The sequence below is a fragment of the Dromiciops gliroides genome, chromosome 2 (genome assembly GCF_019393635.1).
Source record: "Dromiciops gliroides isolate mDroGli1 chromosome 2, mDroGli1.pri, whole genome shotgun sequence".
Lineage (NCBI taxonomy): Eukaryota > Metazoa > Chordata > Mammalia > Microbiotheria > Microbiotheriidae > Dromiciops > Dromiciops gliroides.
The window spans coordinates 448,836,737-448,857,105 of NC_057862.1; the positions used below are offsets into that span (position 1 = coordinate 448,836,737).

General features: G+C 37.9%; 1 protein-coding gene across 1 annotated transcript in view; it reads right to left on the reverse strand.

Annotated features, from left to right (window-relative positions):
- VAPB (VAMP associated protein B and C) overlaps positions 1-12,948 on the reverse strand; it is a 62,803-nt gene extending 49,855 nt beyond the window's left edge. Inside the window, exon 1 of the mRNA XM_043989657.1 lies at positions 12,360-12,948. Within this exon, the coding sequence (XP_043845592.1) occupies positions 12,360-12,417 (58 nt within the window). The 5' untranslated portion in view covers positions 12,418-12,948. The remainder of the gene's footprint in view (positions 1-12,359) is intronic.
- Positions 12,949-20,369: the final 7,421 nt, after the last annotated feature.

The following is a 20,369-nucleotide window of genomic DNA, read 5'->3' on the forward strand; positions in this document are numbered from 1 at the left end:
CACAGAATTTAAGAGCTGGAAGTAGCTCAGAGGGCAACTGGTTAAACTAATCATAACAACAATAGCACTTGCAAAATAATGTTTTATGGGATTTAAAGCACTTTCTATGTTATCTCATTCGATACTCACAAATTATTATGAGAACCCAAATCTCCAAAACATTGTAGACAGCTTTCACTTAAAGATTTCCAATGACAGATCCTACTATTTCCCATGGTTGTTCATTTCACTTTTAATTCCAATTCAACAATACATTTATTAAGTGCCTGTGAAAAAGGCACTGAGCTAATAAACAGGCATATAAAGACCAAAATCAAATAATTCTTGCCTTCAAAAAGCTTACAGTCTATTTGTTAAACTTCTCCAAAGATAACTTCATCATTCCCTTTGTATTCTCAGTGCCTTGCATATCATGGATATTTAGTACTTGACTGAAGACCACTCTGATTATTAGAAATTTCTTTCGTTCATCAAGCTGAAATTTGCTTCTCCACCCTAGATGCAGAATTCCTAACTGTGACCTTTAGAAACAAGCAAAATAAACTTACTCCCAGTTTCACAAGACAGCCTCTCAAACACCGCTACTGTGTCCCTGCTAAGCCTCAGATGGCTGACTGGTGCTTTGGAAGCAGTCACGTAATCTTTCTGGACCCTTTCCTCATTTAGAAGATGAGGGGTTTGGATTAGATAGCTAGCTCTAAATCTATGATCCTTCTCGGGGCTAAAAAATTCCCAGTTCTTTCAATTGATAATCTCATGGCATTGGCCTCTAGTCTTCTCACCATTTGATGAAAAAAACTCCATTTTTCCAAGGTTGTTGCCCAGCACTACACACAGGACTCTAGAAGTACCCTGAGACCAGTGCAGAGGACAATGAATTTATCACCTTCCCTATTCTGGATACTGTACCTACCTTCCTTCCTGCCTTCCTTCCTTCCTTCCTCCCTCCCTCCCTCCCTCCCTCCCTCCCTCCCTCCCTCCCTTCCTTCCTTCCTTCCTTCCTTCCTTCCTTCCTTCCTTCCTTCCTTCCTTCCTTCCTTCCTTCCTTCCTTCCTTCCTTCCTTCCTTCCTTCCTTTCTTTCTTTCTTAGTGAGGCAATTGGGGTTAAGTGACTTGCCCAGGGTCACACAGCTAGTAAGTGTTAAGTGTCTGAGGCCAGATTTGAACTCAGGTCCTCCTGACTCCAGGGCCGGTGCTCTATCCACTGCGCCATCTAGCTGCCCCGATACTGTACCTTTCCTTAATGCATACTATTCAGTTGAAGCAGCTTGGTGGTACAGTGGATAAAAGCACTGGGACTGGAGTCAGGGACACCCAAGTTCAAATCCAGCCTCAGATATTTAATAACTGTGTTACCTTGGGACCACGTAACCCTGTTTGCCTCAGTTTCCTCATCTGTGAAAATGAGATGAAGAAGGAAATGGCAAACCACTCCAGTATATTTGCCAGAAAAGCCCAAAAGGGGACATGAACAGTTGGACATGACTGAAAAAGACTAAAAACAGCAACAAATTCAATTCATTAAGTTCCTACTATGTATGGGGATTCTGTACCAAGCACTACAAATACAAAAGGTGGTAAAACAAGGAGCTTACAATCTAATGAAGGAGATAACATGTAAACAAATATACACAAAGCAAGCTATATAGAGGATAAATAGGAAATAATTAAGAAGGAAGGCACTGGAATTAAGAGGGTTGGGGAAAGCTTCCTGAAGGGGGTAGGATTTTAGTTGGAACTTAAAGGAAACCAGGGCAGAGGACAGAGTGCGTTCCAAGCTTGAGGGACTGCCAGAGAGAATTCCTGGAGGTGAGAGATAGAATGGACTGTTCCATGGACCAGGTAGGAGGTCAGTGTCACCAGACTGAAGAGTACTTGTCTGGGAGTAAAGTGTAAGAAGAGTGGAAAGGTAGGAGTGGGGCTAGGTTAAGAAGGGCTTTGAATGCCAAACAGAACATTTTATATTCACTATGGAGGCAACAGGAAGCCACGGGAGTTTGCTGAGTGAAGAAGGGGAGGGGGTTTGAAATGATCAAACTTGCATTTTAGGAAAATCACTTTAGTGACTGAATAGAGAATGAACTAGAGTGGGGAGAGACTTGAGGCATTACAATAATCACCAGCAGGCTAGCAGGCCACACTACTCACTCATATCTATCTTGTAGCCCATTGAATGCACTGATATTTTCAAAGGAACTGGTGTTTAGCCCTACCTCTCCCATCTTGTCCTGGCAAAGTTGATTTTTTGAACCCAAACATAAAACTTTTATATTTTTCTCTCTCAAATTTCATCTCTCAGATTGCTCTAAATTCCCCTTCTTCAAATTTCTGGAGTATGACAGCCCACATAATATAGCAGAGTCCTAGACTTGAAACCAGATCTAGTATTGAATCAAGAGTCTACAGTTGTTATCCATATGACTTTGGGTGAGTTTTTTGTTGTTGTTAGTCATTTTCAGTCAAGTCTGACTCTTCTTGACCCCTCTGGGGGTTTTCTTGGCAAAGATACTGGAGTGTTTTGCCATTTCCTTCTCCAGCTCATTTTACAGATGAGGAAATTGAGGCAAACAAGGTGAAGTGACTTGCCCAGGGTCACACAGGTAGGAAGTATTTGAGGACAGATTTGAACTCAGAAAGATGAGTCTTCTTGACCTGAGGCCTGGTGCTCTATCCACTGCGCCACCAGCTGCCCTTTGGGTAAATCAGTTCACTTTAAGAACCTAATCTGTAAAATGGGGATAACAATGCTTATGTTACCTGCTCTTACCCAGCCATTAGGAGTATAACATGCAATACTAGGTATAAAAACATCATGGAAAGGCAAGCAAGCTATTGAAAACAATGCGGGGGGGGGGGGGCAGCTAGGTGGCACAGTAGATAGAGCACCGGCCCTGGATTCAGGAGGACCTGAGTTCAAACCTGGCCTCAGATACTTGATACTTACTAGCTGTGTGACCCTGGGCAAGTCACTTAACCACAAATGCCTCACTAAAATAAAAAAAGTAAAAATAAAAATAAAAACAATGGAGGGGAGGGCAGCTAGGTAGCACAGTGGATAAAGCACAAATACAATCTCAGACACTTGACACTTATTATGTGACCCTGGACAAATCACTTAACCCCCCTTGCCCTGCCCCTCCACCCCCCCCCCCAAAAAGAACCCAAAACAAACCAAAAAACCCCAATAGGAATAATAACACTTCAACTCCCTCTCTCTTTAAAAAAAAAATGGATATATGACTGGTCTGATGCTGGTATTACTCAGGTCCTAAAGTAGCATTCAAGTGGTTGTACATGTTGTAAAGTGCAACTTGCAAGAATAAAAATATTTTAAAAACCATATTTATTCCAAAAATTTCTAATTTGATAAATGCACATTAGAACCTCAGTATTCCTCCTTAACTTGAAAACTTGCTATATTTCCCTTCTTTCTAAAGAGAATAGAGAATACTACAATAACTTCAGAATGGATAAGCAACCTATTAAATGTCACACTAAAAAAAAAAAAGAGGAGGAGAATCAGATCAGGTACCTTTCACAGCTATTGAGAGGTGGTGTGTGGGGAGAGCAAGTTTAACTGAACAAGAGACAGAAGAAATCACAAAAGATAAAATTGATCATTTTGATTTATATGGCATAAAAAATCTTTTGCAGCACATGGAATTAAGATAAGGGAAGCTACTAAAAGGGGTAGAGGAAGTAACAGAGGGGGTAATTGCAACAAAAATATTTGCTAGGGATCCAAAATCCAAGACAGAGAGTGAACTAATAAAAATACATAAAATCTAAAACTCATGTGCCCAGTGGCAAAATATTCAAAGGATATAAACAACTTTTAAAAAAAGAATAAAAATTGTTAATGGACTATTATCAAATTTTAAACTATTATCAGAGTGCTACAAATCATTAAGGATAAGAGATGTGCAATGCAAAAGAACTTTGGAGTTTCATCAAAAGCAACAAATTGCAAAGATGAAAAGAATCAATATTGGAGAAGCTTTAGAAATACAGGCATACATACCAACACCCCTGCTGGCAGAGCTGTGGATTGGTCTTAAATGCAATTTGGACTTAGTTTAAAAAGTGACTAGGCTGTCCAAAGCCTTTGACCCACTGTTACCTACGCCAAAGATAGAAACAACTGGTCCAATCTATACCAAAATCGACCTAGCATTTTTTGTGGCATCAAAGAACTAGAAACAAAGAAGATGCCCACTGATTGGGAATTGGCTTAAAATAAGAATGTCGGGCCTGAAGGTAATAGAACGTTGAGTTGTGATGACCAATTTTTGGCTCCAGAGAAGAAATGAGAAAACACACCTCTCCTTTCTCTGCAGAGGTGGGGGCTGAAGAAATGAAACACGGTATATGCTGTAAGACTTCGTTGATGTTAGTTTGTTGAACTAAAATCCAGCCCCCCTCCCCTTAATCAAAAGGAATAGCTCATTGGGAAGGAGAGGGAGAATGAATTATTTTGAAATTAAGGTAATATAAAAAGAAAAATAATCAACAAAAATTGAAAATGAGTCTCTGCACAACCTCAAATTATTCAGGTATTAATAACTTTAGGGATTATACAGTACTAAAACACCAAATATTCATATCATTAAAACCCATGTACTTAAAAAAAACTTATCACAATAATGGAATGTAAGGCAACAATGGTGATAAGTTTGTCAGTTAGTACATGAAAAGTGATCTGTTTGACTTTAACTTTCTGGGTATCCGTGCCCTCCATAAAGAGATATTCTATATAATCTCCAAGATCTCTTCCTCATATAAACATTCTGTATTCACTCAAACTTCTAAAACTATGTCTCTCTGAACCCCAGTTCCCTAAATGCTTTGATACCTGGTCAAATTTGTAAAACATCTTTCACTTTAATTTTCTTCCCCTTTGGGCAGAAACTTGTTTCCCATATCTTCCTCATACAATATGAAACAAAAACAAAATTAAAAAAAAACAACATCCTCTACTCTACTGCTAAGGAAATAGATTCCCTGAGATTCTAATTCCTTCTTTTCTCTCCACATCTTTTAGATCTGCAAAGAGTACACAGGACACACCCAGAATCTCATACCACTGGAAGCAATTCTAATCTAGGTAAAAGGTCCTGATGATAACATCTATTTTCTTCAGGTACAGAGAGTAACTATAGAAAAAGAGGCAGTCCCTCACAGGACTTTCTCAGAGTAGAGTTTTTGTTTGCTTATGCTTACGAGTTCAACTTTCTCTCCCCCTTTTTTTCTGCCCCCCTAAACAGCTGTCAATTACTTAGAGTTGGAATTTAGGCTAATCGGGAGTCCAGTGCCCACTAAAATGCAAAGTATGCACTGATATAAACAACCTATCTGATACCAGCAGGGAACTACAGAAAACTACTAGGAACACTTTATTCTGGGTGCTTAAAAGACTAGTAGTCATGAAAAGAGGAGAAATGATACAGATAATTGAGTCGGTAATAATATATCAACGAACAAAGAACAATTCCAAGAAGGAACTTCTATGACTTTTAGGTATTAATATAAATACTAAAAATGCAATTCATCCAAAAAGTAACAGGGAGAAGGGTATGTTTCACCATTGGGAGAAGCAGCAAATCACCCCAATTATATCAAAACACTACTCAGACATCAACAATTTATGCTTAGTACCTAGAAAAAACAGTATGTAGATACTATTTTGTCACACTGACACATTTATACAGGGTGGGCCAAAAATCAAAAGGGGTCTCAATATTTAATAACTTCATTTTTTTGTTTTTAATTTACAATACCATAGCATCATAAACAGTATATATAGAAAATGAATTTACAATACATGTGAAAAGTCAAATCTCATAAATGGAGAAAAATAAAGAAAAAGTTTTCAAAAAGTTATTAAAACACTGTGACTTTTTGCCTACCCTGTAGTGTTTTTTAATACAATCTACTTTAAATGATCATTCAAGTTTTCTTTTTCCAGTGAAAATTACATTCCAACAACTCTTGTTACACAGTGGAAGCTTATGCTATATCTGGTCAGATGACATACTTTAAAAAGCACATGGTATGCATTGTCAACAGGACAGAGGAACCTTGGATACATGGCTTGATAGAGAAAAAAGCCTAAGAGAGATAAGGATCGAATACTGAACAGCACAAATTGAGGACATTGGCTCGGGTAAAATAGCTCTGAATATCACAGGCAACTTTGTTACTGATACATAAACTACCACTAAAAGGATAAAACTAGAGTACTAAACTCAGTAGGCAGAACTCTGCTCAAGCAAAAAGTATTTACTAAGTATCTACTATGTGCTAGGAAGTAGAGCTCAAAAAGGCAAAACTCAAACAACCCATCATCCTCAAATAATTTACATTCTCTCCAAGAAACTGTAGTTATCCATGCATTGGATGGATGTTGCCACTTAATATCTATCCTTTTCTTCTTGCTAAACATTGTCCTCATCAGTCCTGATCACAGCCTTTATTCTAATAGCAACTTTTTCAAACCCAAACATGGAGATGTGGTACTGGTGTAGAACTCTTATGTGGACATTGACATTAAAATATCATGTTCCAAAAGTCTAAGTTGCTCAATAATGATAAACGATAACCAGTCATTTTTTCCCATCTACTGACCCCTGTTCTTCTTCAACCCAATGCCCTCATTTTGTGGGGGTACACATGGCAAGTTGAGTTATCTGTATTTTGCTGAAATATCCAAAAGAAAACGCTATATAATGTTTAAGAACAAGTGGTGTTAATAAATGTTTAAGAACTTATCTTTTGGAGAAGTGTCAATTCATACTATTTTAATAAATGCACACAGATGAAAACTTCCAAGTAATATCCCATACCATTCATATTTCAAAGAAGTTATCACCACTACTAAATCAGCATTTGGCAGATATGTGTATGTGTGTATGTATGTATGTGTGTAAACATACACACATACCATGAGAGTCTAGTTACTTTTTCTGAGAGGTTACTGTAAATAAAAGAAAATTCTTGGGTGAAAAAACTTCTAAGAAGCATTTTAACTTCCTAGGCAGTACTGCTTAGTGAATACAGTGCTGGGTCAGAAAGACCTGGGACCAAATCCCACCTCAGACACTAGCAATGTGACTGGGGCAAATTACTTGACCTCTAGGTGCCATAGGTAATTCCCTGGAATTTATCTAGGGACAGATCTCTTAGTGGAGGGAACTCCCCAAACTGAGAAAACATAGATCTTTTCCCAGTCCAATCTTCCAGCTCATAAAATGATACAAATAGGACAAAAATTAAGAGACAGATTTGGCCTTTGAATATACATGCAGAAGTTTGATAAAGTGCAGTGTTTGGTAAGCAAGTGAAGGGCTTCTCTTTGGGTGGATTCATATTATATGAAAAAACAACAGCAGATAGTTAAATAAACCTTAATAGATTGCAGAGATTTACTTACATCTAATTCAGTTGATGCTCACAATCATCCCTAGAGTTACATACTATAGGTACTATATTCATTCTGCAGATGAGGAAATTGAAGCAGACAGTGGCTAAGTGACTGGCCCAGGGTCACACAGCTACTAAACGTCTGAGGTGGAATTTGAACTCAGATCTTGCTGATTCCAAGTCCACTGTGCCACACTGGCTGTATACAGCCAAAATGTTAGGGTATACATGTAGGTCACATTATGAGTATCCTATATTTCTACATACTGAGTCAGCAAAAGAGCATAGCTTTAAAGCTGGGAGAAAGCTCAAAGGGTCATTTCGTTTTTAACCTCATTTTAAGATGAGGTGGGATTTAAACCAAGGTCTTGCAACCCTGGATCCAACACTTTTTCAACTATACTACAAAGGAGAAACATGCTCCTAGATGTAGCCCAAACAAAGAATTAATGTCATTTATTAAAGGGCCGAGAATGAAGAAGTACCATAATTAATTTAATTCATTCATAGGTTTTTGTATTTTTACCCCCTCAAAAGTTTCTTATTATGCAATTTATGCAGGAAGCTGGAAAGGAGGGAGGAGAGAAATCCACCTTCCTTCCCCCAAAATCTCACATTCTAAGTGATTTAGTCTTCTTAACCCACCCAGCTCAAGAATCAGGCTCTGGTTGTTTTTCACAAAGGTATAGATAATAATCTATCTACCCAATTTAGAGGGTGAAGAAAATCCTTTGTAAAATAATAAAATCAAACCACCCGAAGCAACAAGCAAACTATGTATGTAAAAGATATGTCCACAGGTATATATATATATATATATATATAAATATATACAAGGTATACACAGGGTAAATGGGAGGTGGCACATAATAAGCACTTAATGAATGCTTTTACATTTATTCATTCAAATATGATTTATTATTTTTCTCATACTCCCTTAGGACCAATGACATACACTGGTGAGATCTCTAAAAGGTCTGAGGCCTAGGAATCAGAACAAAGGTAGTCAATATACACAGCTATGGAATTTATGACCCTTGCTGGCCTCATTAACTTGGAGTTAATTGGCCTACTTCATCCCAGTGAATAAAACATACCTCTCAGGACTGATAAGATACTGGGGGCCAGAGGAGGTGGGTGGGTGCCTGAGCCCCTTTCAAGGACCTTGCTTAGTAATATTAAGACATTATTTACCTCTGAAGATACTCCTCCCTTTTCCAACTAAGTATCTTTATAAGGCTGAATTTTTTCATATACTTCAAGCAAAATAACATATTACAACAGATTGAATGTAGAAGCAGCTATGAGAATATGTTTTCTACTAAGATGTCTTTTATTGAGACATTAAAAGATTTGCAAAAATGTGTAAAACGATAAAAATATGTAAAAATATATGCCATTCTTCTCAACAATTTTTTCCCTAAAATGTTATTTATGTTTAGAGCTAATGGACTTAATGTAATTTTAAAAGTAATTAATAAATATCTGTTTAAATGATCAGTTTTAACTAGTAATATGGCAAATAACAATAGATATAACCCCAATCAACAAAAGTTATTTGGGGGCCTCAACAATTAAAAGTGTAAAGAGGTCCTGAGAATAAAAAGTTTGAGAACCACCATGATAGAGTGGGAAGGAATCCCTTTACAATTCTTGAAGAGCTCTATAAATATATGGCATTGTATAATGAATGGGTGGAATCTGCTTCCTTAAGGGGAAAAAAGGTTAAACTAGCTGTGGCTCACATTTGGAGCAAGGGGATTCATCAAAAAACTTCCTAAAAAGAACTTTTTTTATTTTGAAGAAAGAGATTTATTTGGGAGCAAATGGATATGAAGAAAGACATGGAGCAGGCCTTGGGAAAGCGCAGGTCACATGAAAACTGCCAATATGGTGAGAGCAACACAAAAGACACCCAAGGCTCCCTAGCTTGAGAATTCCAAAGTCCCCAATCCCTAGGAATAGGTCTCCTGATTCTGGCCCGAAAAGCTTCTCTGTTATTGCTGACATCTAATAAATACTTTATAAAAACTAACTCAGTATATTCTCTTTATATCCTTCTTCCTCCAGGAAGCCACCAGTCTAATCAATTTTCTTTGTTTTAATATTTAACAACACAAGACTGCAGTCATGTTTGAGGCTTGAAATATAAGGCTGAGCAAGATAACTGAAACATGCACTAATTTCTTTCTTCTGTAGTAGTATGTATATGTGTATATATACATATATATGTATATTGCAGCACACCTACGCAAAAATCCAATAAAAAGAAGTCTTAGCATAGACAAATCTAAGCCATTTTTTGTTTGCTTATTCCATAATAATAAAGAGTCTAATTCACAACAACTGTTCAAAACAGTATTTCTGTTGTTCCCTTCTTACCCCCCAAAAACGTCTTCCACATTTATCCTTTCCTTTAAGGTGGATATGATGAAAAAGCTGGCAATGTTGGCTTGTTTCTGCAATGTAATGAATTTGATCTCTGCAGAACAAGGATTGCTGATGAGTCTCTAGATAATTTTGTGCTTAAGTTCAGTTTATAATTTAAGCACTACAAAGATATTTTTAAATGCCTTCTGTGTTCCTATCTAAGCTCCATAGACATTTGTTCATCATATACTACTACTTTTCACTTGACACATACACTGAAGGTGCAGTTGCTTTGAGGGATGTGATTTCTGGGATTCTGACTCTTCAACAGTAAAAGCACTAAAAAAAAAAAAATGGTTTTCTTCCTCCTCTTTTCTAGAAAGCCCATTTCTTACCTTCACTAAGGGTTTCCCACATAAAGATGAATCATCTGACAAGGAAGATGGAACACCGAGCACATTGGGGATATTTTCATAGGGTAATTTAGACCTCGAAAGGACCTTAGAGGTGGGTCATCTAATCCAACTTCTGCATTTTACAGATGAAGAAATTGAGAAATTGAGAAATATTCACATTGGGATGCCCAAAGTTCAGGATTTGAACTCAAGGTCCTCTGACCCCAGGTTCAGTGTTCTTTGCATTGTACCATACTGACTCTTAAAAATACCTCTTCTTTTAGCAGAGTGCCACCTTCATAAGTTATTAGGGAAAAAAAAGATTCAGTGGCATTTACGACACCCAATTCAATCTTAGTTTGCAGAAATTCACTCAGAGCTACTGCTCATTTGCATCCAACACTTTACACACTGGCCCCCTTCTTACAAAGACACTAAAACAATAATCTATCAACATGCTGATTGGAAAGCATAGAAGAGGTTTAAAAAGAAAAGCAAGCAGATAGACTTCTAAAATGACACTAGCACTTCTCCAGGGACATGATTATGGCCTGGCAACAATTTTCTAGTGGCCTAGAACAGAATTCCTCAGGCTTTCCACTACTTATAGGCGTCTCCTTTCTCTACTATGGGGAACTTAGGTAAATGAAGTTGGGATGTGTTAAAGAAGCAGTAATAACAGCCAAGGAATGATTTGGAGGGAGAAGAGCAGCATAGCTTTAACTGGAAACTAGCCAAACCTGTGTTGACAAATGCTAAATTGATAAAAATAACATACAACTATTCGTGTCTGCCCTTATTATTTCACACACCTGGATGATGGCCCTTAGGAACAATTCTAATGGAAATCACTATTCCACCACCATTTGCTTAAAAATCAAATCATTACCGTAGATTATCCTGTTTTTGTAAAGTAGCAGCTAGCCTACATGCTTTGACAGCAGTTAATAAGTTGCAATGTCCTATACGGACAGCATTAAAACTCCTTCTCTTTTGGCAGCTTAACTGTGGGATAAGTTCATTTTAAATAGGAAACGTTAAGTCCCTGCACATTCAGGAGCCAGTGTGTATTTTATGAGGCGAAATGACAGCAATAGTTTAGGATGTTTTCTACCAACATGCCAAGAGGGGGAAAGATAAACAAAACAACAGGTAAATGTGATGTATTAACGAACACTGGGCTAAAGGCCCTGGGTTTCCTTGCAAATACAAATCAGAACCAGTTGAACACGTTGCATTTGGTTACCTCTCTCCGAAGCTGCCGGCAGCCCTGACAGTTTTCGTAGGGGCAAAGAGAGGAGACACCAACACCAAAAGAAAATATGATTTACCTAGATTGCCTCCAAGAAAGCTTACACACACCACCTTAGTAGGAAGAGCTACGGAAGGATACCGAAAGCATGCAGAAACCTGGACCGCTTCCCTAGGTATAAAACTGAGCGGGCAGGAGGGGAAGGGGGATGGGGGAGAGGAGAGGAAGGAGAAACAATCCCGTAAAGTCAAGTCATTTACAAAAGAAACACTCCTCCGAAGGAGAAAAGCAATAGAAATTTGAGGATTTCTTTCAGTTGCACAACATCAGAATGTCATGAATATGGGGCATGGGGGAAGAGGGTTTGGAAAATCCCCACCGCCCGGTCCCGCACAAACCCAAGGCCCAGAAGCTCAGCCCTTCCCCCACCCCCACCCCCACCCCCACCCCAGCTCCCGGCACCCACCCAGTCCTCCCGGCGCTGACAAGCAAACGCCCAGTGAGCAGCATTGGCCCTGAATCTGAGCCTTCCTTCTCTAGGCTTTTCGTTTTCTCTTCTATTTGGGGAGCATGGGGTGTGGGAAGAGGAAGAGCAGGGGTTTGAAAAGGAACAAGTAAAGTGGGGCCCGGTCGCGAAATCTACAAGATTCAGACCGGGTGAATACAATAAACAGGTGGACGCCCCTTCTAAACGCATTTTCTAGGGCCAGGGAAGAAAATTTAAGATTAGATCGAAGGTGGCGTGGGGGGAGGAAGAGATCTCAAAGCAGCAAAGACGCACACAGAAAGAGACCCGACAAATAAACCTGAAGGACATTTTATTTGCTCCTGCCTCTCCCGGGCCCCCGGAAAATGGCTGCCAGTGGTGCCTTTGCCAGTGACTGCAAACGCCCCGGCGAGTGGCCGGGTCCCCGCGCTCTTACCTTTGAATTTGAGCTCGTGCTGCGGCTCTAGGCTCAGAACCTGCTCCACTTTCGCCATATTCCTCGGATTTGGGGGGAGGGGGCGGGGGCGGGAGAGGGGGTGGAGGCGGCTGCTTCCAGCTGCACCAGTTTTGGTGACCCAGGGAGATTAAAATAAAGATGACATGGAATAGTATATATTTTTTTAAAAATCGAAAAGGAACACAGACGGAAAGCGGAGGGGTCTGGGCGAATTGGTAGAGGGCGGGCGGCGGATAGATGCCCAGGGAGCCAAGAAGCGGCCCGGCACACTCACACTCACACTCACACTCACACACACACACACACACACTCACACACTCACACACTCACTCACTCGCACACACGCACTCACGCACGCACGCACACGCAGACCTACAGCGAGACCCAGGGAGAGAGGGAGAGGCAGAGAGAGGGAGCAAGCAGCAAAGGAGAAAGAGTTAGGAGGTAGTGGCAGCGGCGGCGGCAGCAGCACCAGCAGCAGGAGGAGGAGGAGGCGACTGTGATGATGCAGCACGAAGAGGGCCAGAGAGAGGCCGGAGCTGACGTAGCGATCACTGCAAAAGCCTTTTCCTTCTTTAAACCCACCTGGGCTTTTTCCAGCCCGGGGAGAATGCGCGCGTGCTACGTCCGACTGGGACAGAGAAGAGCTCGCGCGCAGAGAAGGGAAGGGGAGAAGGGCCGCGCGCCCAAGAGAGAGGGCGTGGCGCTGGGGGCGGAGCGCGTAGCTTGGGGTAGGGGGCAGAGGGGCTGTGATCTTCAGGAGGATGGGGGGGGGGGGCGCTGAGAGCCCCAGGAATGGCAAGGGCGTAAGGCGCGGGCGCGCACGCCACGGAACACACGCATTGGCTTGGGAAGCCACGGCACTGCCTCGGCACCGCTCTTGATTCTGGAGACCACCCTAGCTCCTTCAGGAGTGTCCCCCAGCTAGTGACTTCTGCCCAGAGGTCACCTGGAAGGATGATACCGGGGCCCTGTAGCGGAACTATGGCAGTAGTCAAGGGAATATGAATTTTAACTCTCAAACATGTGAACGAACCTCAGAGACCCTAATGCTTGTATATAACGTTTCAAATAGTTTCTACAGTCTTTATCATTAGATTCACTAATGTGATAGGTAGGCTGGGCTCCGGATAATTATCTCCCTCCCATTTTAAAGATGAGGGTACTGAGGCCAAGAGAAATCGATTTGTCCGTAGTTATGAGCAGCTAGGTGGCGAAGAGGTTAGAGTACAGGCCCTTGAGTCAGGAATTCAAAATCTACTTACTAGGCACCCTACTAGCTGTGTGATCCTGGGCAAGTCACCACTCTGCCTCAATTTCCTCATCCGTAAAATGAGCTGGAAAAGGAAATGGCAATACGCTCCGGTATTTTGGCCAAGAAAACCCCAAATAGGGTCACATGGAGTTGGATACGACTAAACAACATACTCTTAGTAAAAAGTGGCCTTTAATCCAGGTTTTCTAATTCTCAGGACAATCATCTGTTAGACCATACTGCTTTTCCTATATATTAAATAACAGGTGCTCCACAATCCTCTGAAAGCCTTTGAAGGTATCTTTAGAGTATTCTATAAAATATAATTAAAGTGAAAGTCTTACTTACATCAATCAGGAAAGGGAGAGTATGAGATACCTTCTACCTTCTTCTATGAAGAACGCTGAAAATAAACATTTCCCGTTATTCTCTTAGAACACTTCCTTAATATAATAATTTCTAATTGTCATGACAGTAATTTGCTACCATAGGCAACAAGGATCCATAAAATCTGGTTCTGATTTTTATTTATTTTTATGTCTAAGCAGATCTAGGGCTTTTCATTGGCAGAAATGTTTTAACATCTGACAATAAAAGATGATGGATCAACCTATTAAAATTTGCAACGGGGGTGGGGGGGGAAGATTGTGTTGAAACATTAAGGAAGTAGGCTACAGTATATATCTGCATTATTTATAATGTATCCCACCTCTTCAGCTGTTCCTGTCCATCTCAAGTTTTTCTGTGCATTTTTAGCAGGCCTCTTTCTGATCCCTGGGTTGTTCAAACTACTGTGCTCTTGGCTTAAAAAGACTCTTCTTTCTCATTTCACTATGTAATTTAAATAATTTTACTTTTCTTCATTTTTTTAATGGCCTTTTGAATATTTAAAAGCTGCAATGTGAAAAAAAATATTGTTAATTATGAGTCACATGTTAAATGACCCTCAGCCCTTCTGAGACATACATAGTTAGTGTACTATAAATCCAAGTACAAATCAATTCATATGTAGAAGTCCTGAATATGTTTACATCAGTAAATTATTAAGCATGTCAAAACAGCAGGCTTAGATGTATGGAATCAACTTTGTCCAGAAAGTGATTTGTATTTTATAATCACTTCAAAGGCTATTTTTTTTTTTACTTTTTCAAATGTTCTTCCACATTTGCCAGATCACCTTAGCCTTATCAGTTTACTCCATTTCAATACTAAAGAGGTTTTCCAATTTAAGATTTTTCTACTTGAATTCACTCACTTAAAGTCATACTTTTAAAAATATGAATTTGATCTCTATAATCTTCATATTTTATGAGGCTTTAAAACTTGCTACCCAGAAATTGATAAATATTTGACAATTATACCTTATCACACTTGTACCCATTTCTAGCTAGCATACAATCTATTACTATGAAAAAAAAAGCTTAAAAAGAAATCACGGGGGGGGGGGGGGGGCCGCTAGATGGCGCAGTGGTTAAAGCACCAGCCCTGGATTCAGGAGTACCTGAGTTCAAATCCGGCCTCAGACACTTGACACTTACTAGCTGTGTGACCCTGGGCAATTCACTTAACCCCCTATTGCCTGCAAAAAAAGAAGAAAAAAAAAGAAATCACGGGTAACAGAAAAATGATCCCTAAGATCTAAACTGTAAAATACTTAATTATTGCTTTTGTAATCACACATTAAAGCAAAAAAAAAAGTTTAGATGTTTTATAACTTAAATGTCCTGTATAATAAATAACCTGTCAAATTTACATTGTAAGTCACATTGATAATAATGAGTTCTTTTTGGTGTTTTCCTAATTCTCTTATTCTTTCATACTCTTAAGACTTGATGTTAGCTGAAGATGGGAATGTTGATGTTAGTGTTAGCACCATGAAATAAATCTAGGTACCATATTTGACCTTAAGTACAGACTTCAGCATTCATTTAAAAAAAAAATCCTTTTCCATAAAGGTGAGTAGAACCTTAATACCTTAGTAAAAGGTTGTTTCCACATTATATGGTAGTCAGTTTGTTTAACAAATGTGTGTGTGTGTGTGTATATATATATATATGTATGCATATAATTGACACAAATTGTAGCAAAAAGACATTTACATGTCTGACATCCTGTGAGAATGAGTTAGGGTATTAATAGAACCAATATTTTAATCAAGAGCCTAATAATTTAGATTTTCATTTTAAACAGCACTGCCTGAAACTTCTTGGTATTTTTCTAGCAGTTTCACAGTGCTGTATTATACATATATATACACACACACACACACACACAAACACACACATATATATATATATATATTTACATACATATATAAATGTATTGAAAACTTACAAAGGGGCTTTAAAAATCAGTTTGTTTCACATTATTTACAATAAATAGGGTACTTTAAGTTTTATCATCTTTCTATGACAATCTATGACAATTGTGGGAAAATGCTACACCTGGAGACAAAAAAGACCTAAGTTCAAATCATGCAACAGACAGCTATGTGAGTGTGGGAAAGTTACTTGTTTTCCTGTCTGTAAAATAAACATAACAGGACCTGCCTACTTCACAGGGTTGTTGTTGTGAACTGATTATTCATGACCCCACAGACCATACCCACACCAGGTTTTTCAATCCTTTACTATCTCTCATAGTCTAAGTTCATATTTGTTTCCATACTGTCTATCCATCTCATCCTCTTTTCAACTCTCCTTTTCTTTTTGTCTTCAATCTTTCCCAATACCAGGGACTTTTCTAAGATATCTGGTCTTCTCATTATGTGGCCAAAGTATTTACGCTTCAGCTTCATTGTTTGACCTTCCAGTAAAAAGCCTGAATTAATTTCTTTAAATATTTACTGATTTGATATCCTTACTGTCCAAGTGACTCTCAAAAGTCTTCTCCAGCACCGAAGGGTTTCAGTGAAAGCCAAATGAAATAATGTATGCAAGATGTTTTGCAAACCTTGAAGTGGTATAATAAATTTCAACTATTAACTATTAAAGGTGCTTTCTGAATTCTAGTACTATGAAACTGCTAGAAAAATACCATGAAGTTTCAGGCAGTGCTGTTTAAAATGAAAATCTAAATTATTAGGCTCTTGATGAAAATATTGATTCTATTAACACCCTAACTCATTCTCACAAGATGTCAGACATGTAAATGTCTTTTTGCTACAATCTGTGGGGATGTATATTTTCTTTTGCTGCCCTCAGAAAAAAATTTCATGCTTATAATGACAGATCTAAGTTTCTCACACAATATTGACCTTTTCAGTAAAGCAGCATATTTTAAGTTGGTGTTGATTGAACTCTAACTACTTGCAAACTTTAAAAAAGCTTTGAACTTAAATGATCTTAATCACCATCTCACTAGAAGTCTGAATTTCAAATGAAAGTTACCAGTAAATTTGGAAATTATTTGAAATCTGAGAAACATGTTCTAGGCACCGCTTGCCCTGTCTGAGCATGTAGGTCAGTACTGGCAAGCATATTATAACAGTAAGAAAAGGATCCTGTCTTCAAAAAAGCTAACAAGAGAAAACGAAAACATCATGTTGTTACTTTTTGTATCATGTAGAGTAGGGTACTATAAACAATATTCACATATAGACTGCAAATGCAATACTAGCATCTCTGATAAACTTCTAAGCATGAAGTGAAATGAGTCTGGAACTTTTAAATTTCATGACTGTTCAACCAAATGAACTCTACACTCAAAAGAAAGGGAAAACCACACGTCCACAGCCTTATGATAACCACAACTCTTAAATGGCTGTTCTTGGACTTTGCAGTTTTGGTCCCTTTCTTGGCATTGTAAGGTAGGAAAAAGATGAGGATCATACAGAGGGATGACATATAAAGTAAAGAAAGCTGGTTCATTCTTGCAGCTTGCCCATATTACAGTTGTCAGTTCTGTAGTTCCAGTTTCCCAACTCTGTCTTGGAATTGTTTTGGACATACTATTTTGAGATATCATGATTTGGAATAAATAGATCATACAACAAAGAAAAGCCATTCTAGAAAACAAGTCTTCATGTTTGTAAACATGACATTTTATTAGTAAAATGTTTACATCCATTCACAATACAACATAAACCTGCAGTGATTTAGCACATCATTTGTTACATTATAAAAGTCTGTTGATTCAGCAGAAACAATAGTTTAAGATATACCAAATCAACCTTTATTTGCAAACTACCTACAGTATGATTATAAACAGAAAAATTTTACAGCACTCAAAATTCCAGCTTCTTGGTCAGCTTCTATAAACAATACAGATATCATACTAATGTTTATACATATACTCTTAGGACCAGCCTAAGATTAAGACTGTAAAAATAAAGTCTCAAACCATCCAGATAAGGTTGGCAACCATCACTACATTTCATCACTAGTATTCGAGCTACATGTCATGCAGTGAAGCAATAGCTATAGATCTGTGCAGTTTACAGTGCTACAAAGCAACTATAAATAGCTTAATTCTTTTTACAATATGCTATTATAAAAAGGCACAAATATCTTAACCCTTGCATCAGACTTTGGAAAGGCATAACATTCATAGGAAGAAAAAAAGGTTTGCTGGTACAAAGGGTTAACTTTTGATCAACATTTCAGGTTCTACACTCAAGACTATTTTTAAGTGGGATACATCACACTTAAATACTCTGCTAAGAATTAAACTAACTTTTGACATTTGAAATTACTCTCACTCGAAGTGAGAGACATTTTAGAAAATAGAGTAGATGGTGTGCCATGATTTGGTGTTTCTCACAGCTCTCTGAAAACAGTGAAATTTACTTAAAATTAGCCTCCACATTTTCTGACAATGATAGTTGCTTCTTTAATCTTCAGCTGGAAGGGGAGGTTAAAATCTTACCACTTTAAATCACATAAGGCAGCACAGTGTGGAATGTCAGGACAATAACATGTTTAAAGGTACCACTGACCTTTAGAGGAACTTTCACTGTAAGCATGAGAATGTTAATAAAATAAGGCAAGGAGTATTCTTTACACAGAAGGCAAGAGGTAAAATTCTTTAGTACAGAGGAATGCTAAACAAGCTTGTGAGGTTCCCAAAAAGAAAGACCATGGCTAGACTTAGGTCAGAATAAAAGGTTTTATACTATAGGACAATAAGGCTCTGTCTACACAATGCCACAACTGTTTGCAAATGAAAATTCAGCCAAGCAGTTGTTTTCTCTTATCGAACATCAAGAATTAATGTGAGGGTTTTTTTTTGCCAATTTACTGGTTATTCTGGATAAATTGAACATATGGAAACTGAAGACTAGCCGATTATTTAATTACACATAATAAAGCAAGAGGGTAGATGTTAAAATTCACCACCAAAACAACAGACTGATCCTTTTCATCACTAAATGAGAAAAAATATATATCTATAATACATCCAGTTTTACTATAAATTTAGAATTTTAAAAAATATATAATTTGACCCTATGATTACAGGGTCATAAAATATCAAAACTGTATGGGACATAAAACTCACAAATCAAATAGACAGACTTGACAAGTTTTCAAAACATGAAACTAAACCTAGGTAGTATAATAAGTATTCATTTTAACTCACAATTTTACACATTTAGTGAAAGGATCAAAGATAGGTTTATTATGCTACATTTTAGGATCAGACTTAAATTCTAGTAGTTTTGAGATCTTCCTTTGAGAAGACCAAGATGTTTTGAGCCTTTATAAATAATATGGTAAGAATGGGTGGGAAAACATTTGTGTTTCCATTAAAGCTACAATTTGAGAGTAAAGATCCCTCCATCCTTAAATGCTGATTATTCTTATTTCCTCTAAAACCTTTCTTTATATAATTTGTTTTATAAATTACTGTCAAGTTCACAAATCAAGTCTTGGGATAATTCATGAGTATTTTTGTCAAAAGATGAGGGGATCATATTTGAATTCATTTCTCAAAAATCTTTAAGAACTAAGAAGCTCCTTTTCCAAGGCATTTATAGGACCATAAGTATTTGGAAAATAAAAGTGGCCAGCAGAAATGAATTCTTAGTTATGGAAAGGACCTCAGGATACTTTTGTTTCAGTTAGGAAACGTTTTGATGACACACTGGGCACCAATTCAGTATCAGAAAATGAACTTCTGTTAACTCATTTTTTTAAAGGTTATGGTTCATTTGAATATTTAATATGAAGTTAATCATAGTGATTAATATGGTAAGGGACACAACTGGAGATAGATCATAAGGATTAAGGCTTTATTTCACTTGTAGGTACTTTGCTTTAGGGCCAACGTATCTTTATGATCATTAGTTGCAACCTAAACAGACAACAAGCATATTAATTAACTCTTAATGCTCCAAAATATCAAGCTAATCTATGGTATCTGAAGTTTTGCTAGATCTTGAGAATTGTTTTCTCCTAAGAGAAGTGGGCAAAGCCCCCTCAAGAATGTAAGAATTTTGGATTGTGTTAATTTAATTTCCTCATTAGAATGAGGAACTTGATCACAAAAGTCTTATTTAGCATTCCTCTGGATATAATGTTAAAAGACTCAGGTCCCTCAAATTTTCACCGTTTTCTCATGTCTATTATCACATGAAATAAAATGAAAATTTCACACTATTCCATTATTATTTCTTCTAAATAGGAAGTTAAAATCTTTTAAATTTTATTTTTAGAAATTAAAATAAGTTTCTGTAAAACAGGGTTTGGGGTTTTGTATGTGTATGGTTTTTTTTTTGTGTAGTTTTGAATTTTTTT